The 12,019-nt window shown below is 33.8% G+C and overlaps 1 protein-coding gene across 1 annotated transcript in view; it reads left to right on the top strand.

Annotated features, from left to right (window-relative positions):
* Positions 1-19: 19 nt before the first annotated feature.
* Ns2 (nucleostemin 2) overlaps positions 20-12,019 on the top strand; it is a 13,714-nt gene continuing 1,714 nt past the window's right edge. Inside the window, exons 1-16 of the mRNA XM_080169326.1 lie at positions 20-150; positions 1,491-1,629; positions 2,831-2,924; positions 3,705-3,763; positions 4,646-4,764; positions 5,362-5,504; positions 5,765-5,896; positions 6,362-6,415; positions 6,842-6,923; positions 7,443-7,530; positions 7,777-7,912; positions 8,226-8,329; positions 8,565-8,655; positions 9,424-9,546; positions 10,397-10,496; positions 10,872-10,961. Coding sequence (XP_080025452.1) covers positions 51-150; positions 1,491-1,629; positions 2,831-2,924; positions 3,705-3,763; positions 4,646-4,764; positions 5,362-5,504; positions 5,765-5,896; positions 6,362-6,415; positions 6,842-6,923; positions 7,443-7,530; positions 7,777-7,912; positions 8,226-8,329; positions 8,565-8,655; positions 9,424-9,546; positions 10,397-10,496; positions 10,872-10,961 — 1,654 coding nt within the window. The 5' untranslated portion in view covers positions 20-50. The remainder of the gene's footprint in view (positions 151-1,490; positions 1,630-2,830; positions 2,925-3,704; positions 3,764-4,645; positions 4,765-5,361; positions 5,505-5,764; positions 5,897-6,361; positions 6,416-6,841; positions 6,924-7,442; positions 7,531-7,776; positions 7,913-8,225; positions 8,330-8,564; positions 8,656-9,423; positions 9,547-10,396; positions 10,497-10,871; positions 10,962-12,019) is intronic.

Here is a 12,019-nt window from a genome sequence, read left to right as displayed (position 1 = left end):
TAAAATAACGTCACAAAAACCGATTTCAGAAAAAAAGCAATAAATTGAAAATGGGGAAGACCAGCATACTTCGGAAGGATAAGAAGGAGGGGATCAGTAAGGGGCTCCACTCCATGAACCCCAACAGGAGCGTGAAGGACCAGATGAAAGGTAAAAATGTCTACTATTCAGGGTTGGCATAAAAAACCCAAGTAAAAAACCCAAGTTGGGTTTTATTGGATTTTTTAACTCGAAAAAACCCAAAAAAAGGGTTTTTTAAAAATGTACCTATTGTCGGTAATGTTAACTCTATTTTGACTCATAAGGAGTACTATTTTCAAACAAATAATAGAAATTATAAAAAACATTTTATTTTAAATATTGTATAACTGCATTTTACCTGCAAATTTTTAAATATAAGTGACGGAATGTCTGTCTATATGTACTAAAATAACTCCCTAACCACTGAACCGATATGGTTCTCAATTACAATTAGCTTTTCACGGGACCGTTGAAGATTTTTAACTACTTTTTTTTTTTGGGGGGGGGGGGTGGCAGATTTCTCTTAGGAGATTTGTGGTGCCCTCCCCTAAAAATTGGAATAAACCTTCCCTGGACCTATGAAAAGCTACCCTGTACAGGAGAACCATACCGATTCAGCGGTTAGCGAGATCCTATGGTACAGACAAACATCCTGTTACTTTATAAAAATTATTTAACCTTATATCTTAAAAATTCCTAGGTAATAATCTTTAGAAAACAATAAAACCAAAAAAAAAACCCCGGATTTTATTAATAAAACCCGGGTTTTATTAATAAAACCCAATGGGTTGGGTTATTTTTAAAAAACCCGGGTTTTTACCAACCTTGCTACTATTCTAAATAATAGTTAGATTTTGCTAACCACCGAACCGATTTAATGGAAGCTTTAATTTAGACTATGGTTCTTAAACTAAATTATTATTTTATTTTGTACCAGATTGGTGTAGGCTAATTTCTACCTCCTCCGTCACCCCTTCAAGTACTAGCTCCTAATATGATTTGGGCACAACTTCCAGTTTTATCTGAAAGTAGTAAGGTCTTGCCTAAAATGATCATTCAGTAATTGCTAAGAACAACACTTTGAATTACCTAATTTAATGTTATTGCGAAGCATATAATGTTCATTAAAACACAGAGAATCACTAATCTCGTACCCTAATCATTAAGTTAGTTATTGCATGGCCTAATTTTTGCATCGAAATGATTGGTTATTATAGGCTTTACGAAGGCGAATCCCAAATCTTAAAATAAACCGATTCATTACAAAGCTTAATACTTGCGCTAAAAAATCTATTAAGGTATTGACTCATTGAGAGGCTCAAAACTATCATTGGAATGATTTTCAGGGTGTTACGCGGTGCATACTTTTATTAAAATAAATATTAAATTATTCTAAGGCCCAATACTAGCAATACAATTATGTTTAAGGTATTGCAAGGCCCAATACTAGCAATACAATTATGTTTAAGGTATTGCGCATCCCAGAACCGCCGGAACCATCAAGAGGCTGCAGATGTACAAGAACTTCAAGCCGAAGAGAAACAGCAAAGGAAAGATTATTAAGGCTGCCCCATATCAAAGCTGGGTCGACAGTGGTACAGTCGCAAGGTAAATTAATCATTGCTGCGCTTTTATAGGTAAACATTGTAAAATAAATTATTTGGTAGTTTTATTAAGGAAATGTTGAATTACAATATTGTCAAACAATTTGTTATTTACAAAGAATTTGATGGGTGATTACGTTATCGTTAATGAAATTATTAAATATTGGGAAAAGAAAATGTTGATTATTGTAGTTTTTATAAAGGGGAAGTTGCACAAAATGCATTTAAACTAGAATTTTGTTAAATGCATATTTTTTTTCTGGTCAATGGGTTAAACTACATTTATAGGGCATATATTTGAAAGAATTTTCTAAAATGTAGTTTAATAAATATCAAAACAAAAAACAGTATGACGACTAATTTAGTGATTTCTACTTATTTGTTATTTATTGTTATACATATGTTTAATGATTTACTTTTTAAGAGGGGTGGAAGTTTGTACAGTTATAGGAAATGAAAATTCAGTATCAAATTTTGCCCTGGCCGTGTGGGCTTGTTTTTATAGTTATCAACCTAATTCTTTTTGTAAGCTCTCTTATAAGATTGGATCTACCTGTAAAATTTTGAAAATTGAATTTTGGGACTCCCTCTAGGGGCTAGTAGGGCAAAAGAACCCCCAAACACTAAAATTTTAAGTTATGAGCTTATTTTTCAAGATATCGAGCTTATTTTTTAAATAGGACCTTTTACTACATAGATGAGTTGACTAGCCATTTTTGCACTTTACTTCCAGGGGCTTTTGGGGTAAAACAACCCCCTAAATATAAATTTATAAGTTTTGAGCTTACAAGCCCCTAGAAGTAAAGTGCAAAAATGAAATATGGGATGGCTAATCAACTCAACTATGTAATAAAAGGTTCCATTTAAAAAATCAGCTCGATATCTTGAAAAATAAGCTATTAACTTAAATTTTTTGTTTTTGGGGGGGTCTTTTGCTCCACTAGCCCCTAGAGGCAAAGTCCCAAAATTCAATTTTCTAAATTTTACAGGTAGATCCAATCATATAAGAGAACTTACAAAAAGAATTAGGTTGATAACTATAAAAACAAGCCCACACGGCCAGGGCAAAATTTGATACTGAATTTTCATTTCCTATAACTGTACAAACCCCCCCCCCCCCCTTATTTAGAATTGTATCATCCTAATCATTCAATTTTAATTATTCAGAGTTTCACTATCCTAGTCATACAATTATAATTATTTAGAGTTGCACCATCCCGCTCTTGGTTTGCTAACACTAAAGTTATCAGTCAGAGTGCTCTTCAGAAATTTCAAGAAGAAATGGGCAAAGTTAAGAAGGTAAATAATGTTCAAAAAAGGATGAGAACATCCATAAAAATCATGCTTAAAATAACTTTCTGGTATTGAATAATTACGCTTGTACTTAACTATTACTAGAATCAGCATCGAGATCGATAGGATAATTCTTTTATGCCCATTTTAACAATAAGAGCTACCCGTTTTTTGTATCTATTAAGATTCCTGGAAAAGAGGACTATCCACGAACAAGAGCACATGATTCTAAGTACCTTCCAGCATTGATCCTAAGTATTTTCTTTCAGAATATAATTGGTCACCATATATCATTAATGTATTGACGAGAAAATTTATGTTTCACCATATTTTTTTTGGGTATTTTAATTGATTTTGAAAACTTTTATGAAGCTAATTCTTTTAATAAAATGGATATTTGATGATACATATGCGAATACTCGTGTTATATAGATTGTAAATTAATCCATACTAGCATTAATTTAAACATACATATGATATATAGTAAATGTGCTTTTAACTTTTTTTTAATTTTTATCATTTGACAACATGGACAATTAAAGACACCCCGAACTCAACAAAATGTTTGATAGAATTTTGACTAAAAAACCTGAACATTTTTTTACTTTTCTTCAACTTGAAGTGGTGAAACATAAATTTTCTCGTCAATATATTAATTATTAATGGTGACCTATTATATTCTGAAAGAAAATACTTAGGATCAATGCTGGAAGGTACTTAGAATCACGTGCTCTTGTTCGTGGATAGTTCCCTTTAGATTTTTTATCATTGATATTTTATATTTAGGATCCCTACCAAATTGTTTTGAATCCAACTAAGCTTCCTATTACACTACTACAAGAAAAGTGAGTATGTTAAAATAATTTTGTAGACAAATCTTTTTTTTGTCTGTTCATTTTATGGGGGCCTAATTTAGATCTCAATTGATAGTTTTAGAATATGTTTTTTATCAAGTTTAAGATCTTTTTATGTCATTTTCTGCCCTCTCCGAATACATGGCCTATTGATTGATACTAGGAGTGCAATTGCAATTTTGCAATTTTAGATAAAGATATTTTTACGCCTTGATCATTTTAATCTTTTCCGTAAATCTATAACTCACTTTGTCCGTTATTCCATTAAAGAATTTTTGTGCTTCCTTACTTAGGGATGGTTTCAACCTTGTTTTATTATGTCCCTTTGAAGAAGGACATTTGGTTTTCACTCCCTTCAACAATTTACACGCAAGGAGAATAATATTTTTTTCGGATCTACTGCAGTTCACGGTAAAATATTGCTGGTAACGAATATTGCCAAAAATTTATGAATTTAAGAGGCTGCTAGCTGCCAAACGGCTGAACGTACAGATCATACCCGCACACTGTTTTAGGCGGCATAAGAAGGCCTACAAATAATCTGGAATAGCCATAAATCAATAATGCATAATTATCTCGCAGTGCAGAGAAATGCGCAAAAAAAGGCCAGTTTTACGCGTTTTTTCTTTAGTGAAGGTTTCCCTGTGCATCATTGGATCTTGGCTATTCCAGATTATTTGTAGGCCTTCTTATACCGCTTAAAATGGTGTGCGGTTATGATCTGTACGTTCAGCCGTTTGGCAGCCAGTAGCCTTTAAAATTCATAGATTTTTGACAATATTCGTTACCAGCAATATTTTACCGTGAACTGCAGTAGATCCTTTTTTTCATTTAAAAACGGCATTAGTTATGATGAGAACTAATCTTGTTTAGAGCTAAACACGCCCGTGTACACATGCTTGATACGGAGCCATTTGAGAAAACTTTTGGCAAGAAGGCACAGAGAAAAAGGCCAAACATCAAAGTTCCAGATTTAGAGGCAATGGCTAAAAGTAAGTATTTTTTTTCCTTTTTGATATGGACATTTTATCATAACAGTAAATAATTTCTGTGATAACAATAACAGCACATTATTTTTAATTGATTTAAAAAAATTCTAACAGGATTGTATCCCCTGCTGAAGGGAGGGGGGAAAAATAAAAAGAATATTTAGGATAAAAATGAAGAAATAAACAGTCCTGAGGTGAATTCTTAAAAAACTTATTGGCTCACTGCCTCACTAAAATCAGTGAGTCTCGCTAAAAATTTTGAGAGGATATTTTTGCCCCACTATTTTAGCCAAAAAAGTTTTTAAGAATTCACCTCTGAATTCTAAACATCTATAACTTTATTTTTGCTTTAGCCAGGGAGGGAGCGGACATTGGACCGTACATTATATTGGTCCCCAAAGTTTTATTAACACGTTCTTCTCAGTCATTGCCTTAAAAACCTTTTTTACACTCTGATTGGGTTATACAACCAAAATTGTCTTAGATTTTCAACCATTAATTGTGATCATTTTATCGTAAATTGTTATCGACTAATATTTCCAAGTTTTCCTATATAGTTAAAAAAAAGAATCTTGCTAATTAAATCAACCACTTTTCTAGCTGCTGACAGCCTGGCTGACTCGTATGTAGATGAGAATGATCGAGACAGAGTGAGGGATACTAAGAATGATGTAAAGACAGCACCCAGAGAATATATCTTTGCAGCTGGTCAGAGCAGACGTATCTGGAATGAATTGTATAAGGTTGGTTTTAGTTTTGTGCATATAAAGAAATTCTAGAGGCTAAGCCCCAAGAGGCTTATGCCAAACCCCAGCGGGGACCCTTAACCATGCGTGGCACTCAGTAACCAATATTACCTAACCTGAAATTATTGAGAGAAAAAAACAATATGTTTCAAAATAAGGAGAGGGGTTTTCAGTACTCGATGAGCACTTTTAGGGAAAGCACCAAAGTTTTAAATCAAATTTTTAATTTGTTAAAATAGAAAATCAATTTGATTTAGGTTATTGACAGTAGTGACGTAGTAATCCAGGTACTTGACGCTAGGGACCCCATGGGCACCAGAAGTCCCAAGATTGAGGAGTATCTCAAGAAAGAAAAGGCCCACAAACATCTGTTTTTCGTTCTTAATAAGGTAAATAAATTCTTTAACATAGTTAATATTTCTCTGACGTAAAAATAGCTATAAAGTCAGGATGTTAAGACTTTTTCATTTTTCGAGGCAATTTGCTGTGCTTAAATGTATGGATCTTAAGGGATAAGACAATGGACGATAAATAGATGTAAATCTTCAATGATATAAAAAAGAATTACAGATTCTCTAGATTAAAGTTATTAGTAGAAAAATTTGGACTATGTTTTTCTTTTGCTAAACTAGCCAATCGGGATTTAATAGTACTCAAAGTCAAAGTTTATGACCAAACGAATGATGGATCATGATTAGGTATAAAACTTTGGGTACCAGTATAATTTGCTGTCCAATGTTCTTGCCTCCCTGGCTTAAATGGCAGTGTGTAATTTAATAGTGTTGTTTACATGTTATTCCTTATTTTTACTGGAATCTCCTTGTAAGATTGAAACTTAATATTTTTTTTCTAAGGTTGATCTTGTGCCCACTTGGGTTACACAGAAGTGGGTTGCTATGCTTTCACAGGTTAGAAAATCAAATATTTTTTATTATAATTTGTCACTCTATTTTGAAAAGTTATTAATTTGCTTGAGTTACCTTACCTATTTTATGTACATACATAATTGACTTCGGAGCACTACAACTCACAATTTTCTTTTTTTTATAATCTATGAAAGAAATTTGCTATTGTAGATTATATTCCTGAATACTGCTATAAATAAAGATAAAAGATTTTTTATGATCTATGTGAACTTAATTTTACCCTCTGCTGATTTCAGTGGGTGTATCTTCCAACCAAGCTTAATTTCTTTTCTCCTCCCCCCCCTCTTCCATTTCAATTTTTTTTCCAGAACCTCCATCCACCCGAGAGAGGAGGGATTGGGGTATTCTGGAACATACAAACTCGCACTCCTTTCCCATGATATGATTATTGATGGAGTGTGTGTTTAGGAACATCCTACTATTGCTTTCCACGCGTCCCAACAACATCCATTTGGAAAGAGTGCGGTTATCAATCTTCTTAGACAGTTAGGTAAGAATATAAAGATAAATAAAAGGATTAATCGACATATCTAGAAGATACTAATACTAAAAGGTCCTTTTAAAAAGACTTCCTTTATAAATATTTTAGACAATAAGATAATAAACCTATAATATAAAGTAATAAGCTTTTTTTGTCTGTAGCGAAGGATCTCGCTAACCGCTAAACCGATATGGTTCGTCTTTACAGTGAAGCCTCTTTTAGGCATTGAGATGGTTTTAGGCTATTTTTCTGCACTTCGAATATAGAGCTCCTATATGTTTGTTTATGTGTATGTTTGAACCGAAGTATCTCGCTAACCGCTGAATCGATCAGATTCTCCTTTGCAGGGTACCTTCTCTTATGTCCTGCGAAGGATTATAACTATTTTGGAAGAGGGTACCATCAACTTCCCAAGAGAAGTCGCCCCATATTTTGATAGTTGAGAATAGAAAGATAAAAAGATACATAAAAACGCTAAATTAACAAAAAATACCTTGCATTTGCTCTTATTTACGTATTTACTTGAAGGTAAACTTCATGAGGGCAGCAAGCAAATCTCAGTTGGCTTTATTGGTTATCCTAATACTGGCAAATCAAGTATTATCAATGCATTGAGGTAAATATTTAATCTTCATATTATAATTCTAATATTTTTTTTACAGAAAGGGATGTATTAATTGAGGAGCATTGGTTTAATAAATAAAAAGTAATCTAGATGTTTATTCATTTAAAAGAATAAGAAATATTTTTTAAGGCATATTTTCATAACATTTTCTTTTTTCTATATCCATTATAATAGCTTTCTTGTTGACTGACTCTTGAATTCAATACGTAAGTTTTGTTGAAAACTAATCTTGTTCAGGGGAAAGAAGGTTTGCAAGACCGCGCCCATAGCCGGAGAAACCAAGGTGTGGCAGTACATCACTCTTATGAAGAAAATTTACCTCATTGATTGTCCTGGTATTGTGCCCGGTGGACAGGAGACCGATACTGAAAAGGTGATATCATTGACCACTTATTTACTTGCGCCTATGCCTCTAGAGGCCTTAAGGACACTTGAAAGTCTTTCAATGTTAGTATAAAAAGAAATTTTTTTTTTTGGGGTATTATTTTTTCACGTACGATTTTTCTTGGGATGGTGGATTTACCTTACTGCTAAATAGTCACAAACCTTTTAGACCTATAAAAACTGCACTGTATTGTAGAACCATGTAAGACCAGCGGTTTCTTAGGTATAGACAGACGGACGTCCTATTCAATTTATATAAGGATTGCGCGACTTATGGTCATAATTATCCTTGCTTTTTGTAGGTTTTGAGAGGTGTTGTTAGAGTAGAACTGGTAGAACAACCAGACGCATATATTGAAGCAGTCTTGGAGAGGACTAAAAAGAAATACATCCGCAGACAATACAAGTAAAAAAAATTATTACTACTTTTTAATCACAGCCAAGTTACTCTTCAATTTACTTTTACCATTCGTCTGTCTACTTACGTGAATTTTTTGCTTTGAGAGTCATTTAATTTCTTCACTAAAATTGAACCATTCAGCGGTCCGGTAAACAAATTCCTTCGCTATAGACAGACGCTCATACAGTAGACATCCTGCTAGTTTACTTGAGGAAGATAACAACACAGTGACTGCTTGCAGGATCCAAGATTGGAGCAGTCCAGAGGATTTCCTAGAGAAGTTGTGCAAAAAGACAGGCAGACTTGGCAAGGGTGGAGAACCTGATCTTAAGGTTATATTTTTTGTTAAGATGTTCAGAACCGCCTCTGCCTCTAGGGGCATTATTAATGTTTCATATAAATAGCTAAAACCCCATCATAAAGTTTCCCTGAAATTTTTATCACAATTTTGATTTTAACTCCTTTTGATAAAGACTACTAAAATAAGATAGATTGTTTGTAATTTTTATGGTTCTTAAAGTTTTATTGACAAGATAGGGTCATCTCAAAAAACACTTATCTCAAAAAACGCCCATCTCAAAAAAATGCCCATCTCAAAAAACGCCCGTCTCAGAAAACTTTAGTATATAATATAATTTATCATCTATTTTTTGAATGTATTGATAATTTTGAATTAAGTTTACATTTATATATACTTGAAAGAACAGAGTTTACATTTATGGGTAGTGAAAAGTGTATTTGTGGAAAAGATTCCTGTTAATCTGACAAATTTTAATTATTAATGATAACAAAATATATTCATCTTATTCAATAAATTGCTAGAAATAGAACAGGGCGTTTTCAAAGTAAAATGTGTATTAGGCGTTTTCTGATATAGGCGTTTTTTTGAGATGGGCGTTTTTTGAGTATAGCCACAAGATATCACATTCTCTTGTGTAAACCTTCAAAGTTCAAACTTTCCAATCACTAATTATAATCTTTAGAATGAGTAATTTTGCGTATAATATTTGGGGGGAAGGGGGAGCTAATTTTAACGTTCATTTCCTTATCCCTTAAGATTCCAAGTTTCTTTTTTACTGATATAAACATTATTATTACAGGCTTCCGCCAAGATGGTGCTGAACGACTGGCAGCGTGGCAAGTTGCCCTTCTTTGTGCCGCCACCTGGTTGCCATCTCGAGCCCCGTCCAGATGACGATGATGGGGAGGAACTGGAATTTGAGGTCAGTTGCAGTTTGTAGCAGCGTACCAGCTGCCTTGTAACTTGGTTGCGTTTGTTTGGCCGTTTAATAGACAAAAGAATGAGAAAAAACTGTTTTATTACCTTGATATATTAAACAATTTTTCCGTATCGCTTCGAAACCTACTAATTTCCAGTGGATTAGAACCGGTTCTCAGGCATACTGAAAAAATTGTCTATCCTCGTATTATATCCAGTTTTCTACGAATATAGAAATATCTATTTATTTTTTTGTGCCTGTAGAATTAGATCATTCCCAGGGATGAGACATTGGGCGTATTTAGTAGCCAAAATTTTTCAACCACTATATCTTATTTGTTGGTTCATGACTAAGAATTATTTTTAAATTGTCATTGGTTGGTTCCTAATTAGTAGTGTCCAAACTTTTCAACTTATGATTTCAATTTATCTCTTGAGTCCCTTAAGATTCCTAGGGATATATTCTGCAAATTTGACCCTGCTAATGGGAGGGGGGGGGGGGATAAAAAAAAGTAAGTGGTTGGGGGGGGGGGGGGGGGGGGAAATGTAAAAAATTAAGATAACTGAAAACATTTTTTCCATTTTTTCTTTTCTACTTTGTGAAAAAAACTAAAATAATATTCGGGATAAAATGAATAAAATAATAAAGTTCTCATTTTTTTCTATTTTATCCCTTACTTGCTGGAAAAAACTAGGACAGGAAAAAAATAAAAAAAATTGCAGCAGGGGAAAAATTAATCTTGTGCAGAATATAATACACCCCTAGATAAGGAATATAGTATCTGGAGAATGAATTACTATTACTTATCCACTCAATTGATAGTTCCTATTGTAATATCAATCTCTATCTACAGGAGGATATTGACGTAGAGGCTCCTGAAATTGAAACCAATGATGAGGAGAACATAGCTGAAAACGGAGAGGAAGAACAGCTGGATCAGACTAATGAACAAGGTAGCTCTTCAATGCATGTCATTAATAGTTGTTCTTTTTATTGAAGCTTAAAAATGTCTTGGCGAGGTTTTATCTAGATAATTTTCCTGACCACTTTCACCTTTCCTACAGGCTCTCTGGTTGAAAATCCTCCTAAATTATCTAATTTAGATTAAAGATCAATAATGCTGTAATCGAATGCTAAGATTCTCCGAAAATACCGAAAATTGTGTTTAGGATATTTTATATTGAGCAGATGGTAGTTCAAGGGGTAAGACAATCAAATATACTACTTCTCATTATCAATTTATTTTTAAAATAAGGGTTGGATCTGTGGTTGCTAGGCACTTAAAGGGAAAGCACCAAAATAACATCGTAACAGATTGTTTTGTATAGAAATGGAGAGTGAAGCAGAAAATGATTCTGATGCAGAGACAAACTATACTTGTGATACTGAGGGTACCATGGATAGTACTCTTAATGAAGGTAAGGATAATACTGAGGTAACCATGGATAGTACTCTTAATGAAGGTAAGGATAATACTGAGGTAACCATGGATAGTACTCTTAATGAAGGTAAGGATAATACTGAGGGTACCATGGATAGTACTCTTAATGAAGGTAAGGATAATACTGGGGGTTCCATGGATAGTACTCTTAATGAAGGTAAGGATAATACTGAGGGTACCATGGATAGTACTCTTAATGAAGGTAAGGATAATACTGGGGGTTCCATGGATAGTACTCTTAATGAAGGTAAGGATAATACTGAGGGTACCATGGATAGTACTCTTAATGAAGGTTAGGATAATACTGAGGGTACCATGGATAGTGCTCTTAATGAAGGTAAGGATAGTACTGAGGGTACCATGGATAGTGCTCTTAATGAAGGTAAGGATAATACTGAGGTAACCATGGATAGTACTCTTAATGAAGGTAAGGATAATACAGAGGGAACCATGGATAGTACTCTTAATGAAGGTAAGGATAATACTGAGGGTACCATGGATAGTACTCTTAATGAAGGTAAGGATAAAACTGAGGGTACCATGGATAGTAGTCTTAATGAAGGTAAGTAATACTGAGGGTACCATGGATAGTAGTCTTAATGAAGGTAAGTAATACTGAGGGTACCATGGATAGTACTCTTAATGAAGGTAAGGATAATACTGAGGGTATCATGGATAGTACTCTTAATGAAGGTAAGGATAATACTGAGGGAACCATGGATAGTACTCTTAATGAAGGTAAGGATAAAACTGAGGGTACCATGGATAGTAGTCTTAATGAAGGTAAGTAATACTGAGGGAACCATGGATAGTACTCTTAATGAAGGTAAGGATAATACTGAGGGTACCATGGATAGTACTCTTAATGAAGGTAAGGATAATACTGAGGGAACCATGGATAGTACTCTTAATGAAGGTAAGGATAATACTGAGGGAACCATGGATAGTACTCTTAATGAAGGTAAGGATAAAACTGAGGGTACCATGGATAGTACTCTTAATGAAGGTAAGGATAATACTGAGGGTACCATTGAT

This window comes from Acartia tonsa, chromosome 8 (genome assembly GCF_053477335.1).
Source record: "Acartia tonsa isolate MP-2025a chromosome 8, ASM5347733v1, whole genome shotgun sequence".
In the NCBI taxonomy this organism is placed as follows: Eukaryota; Metazoa; Arthropoda; class Copepoda; order Calanoida; family Acartiidae; genus Acartia; species Acartia tonsa.
This window is presented reverse-complemented; position numbering and strand designations above follow the sequence as displayed.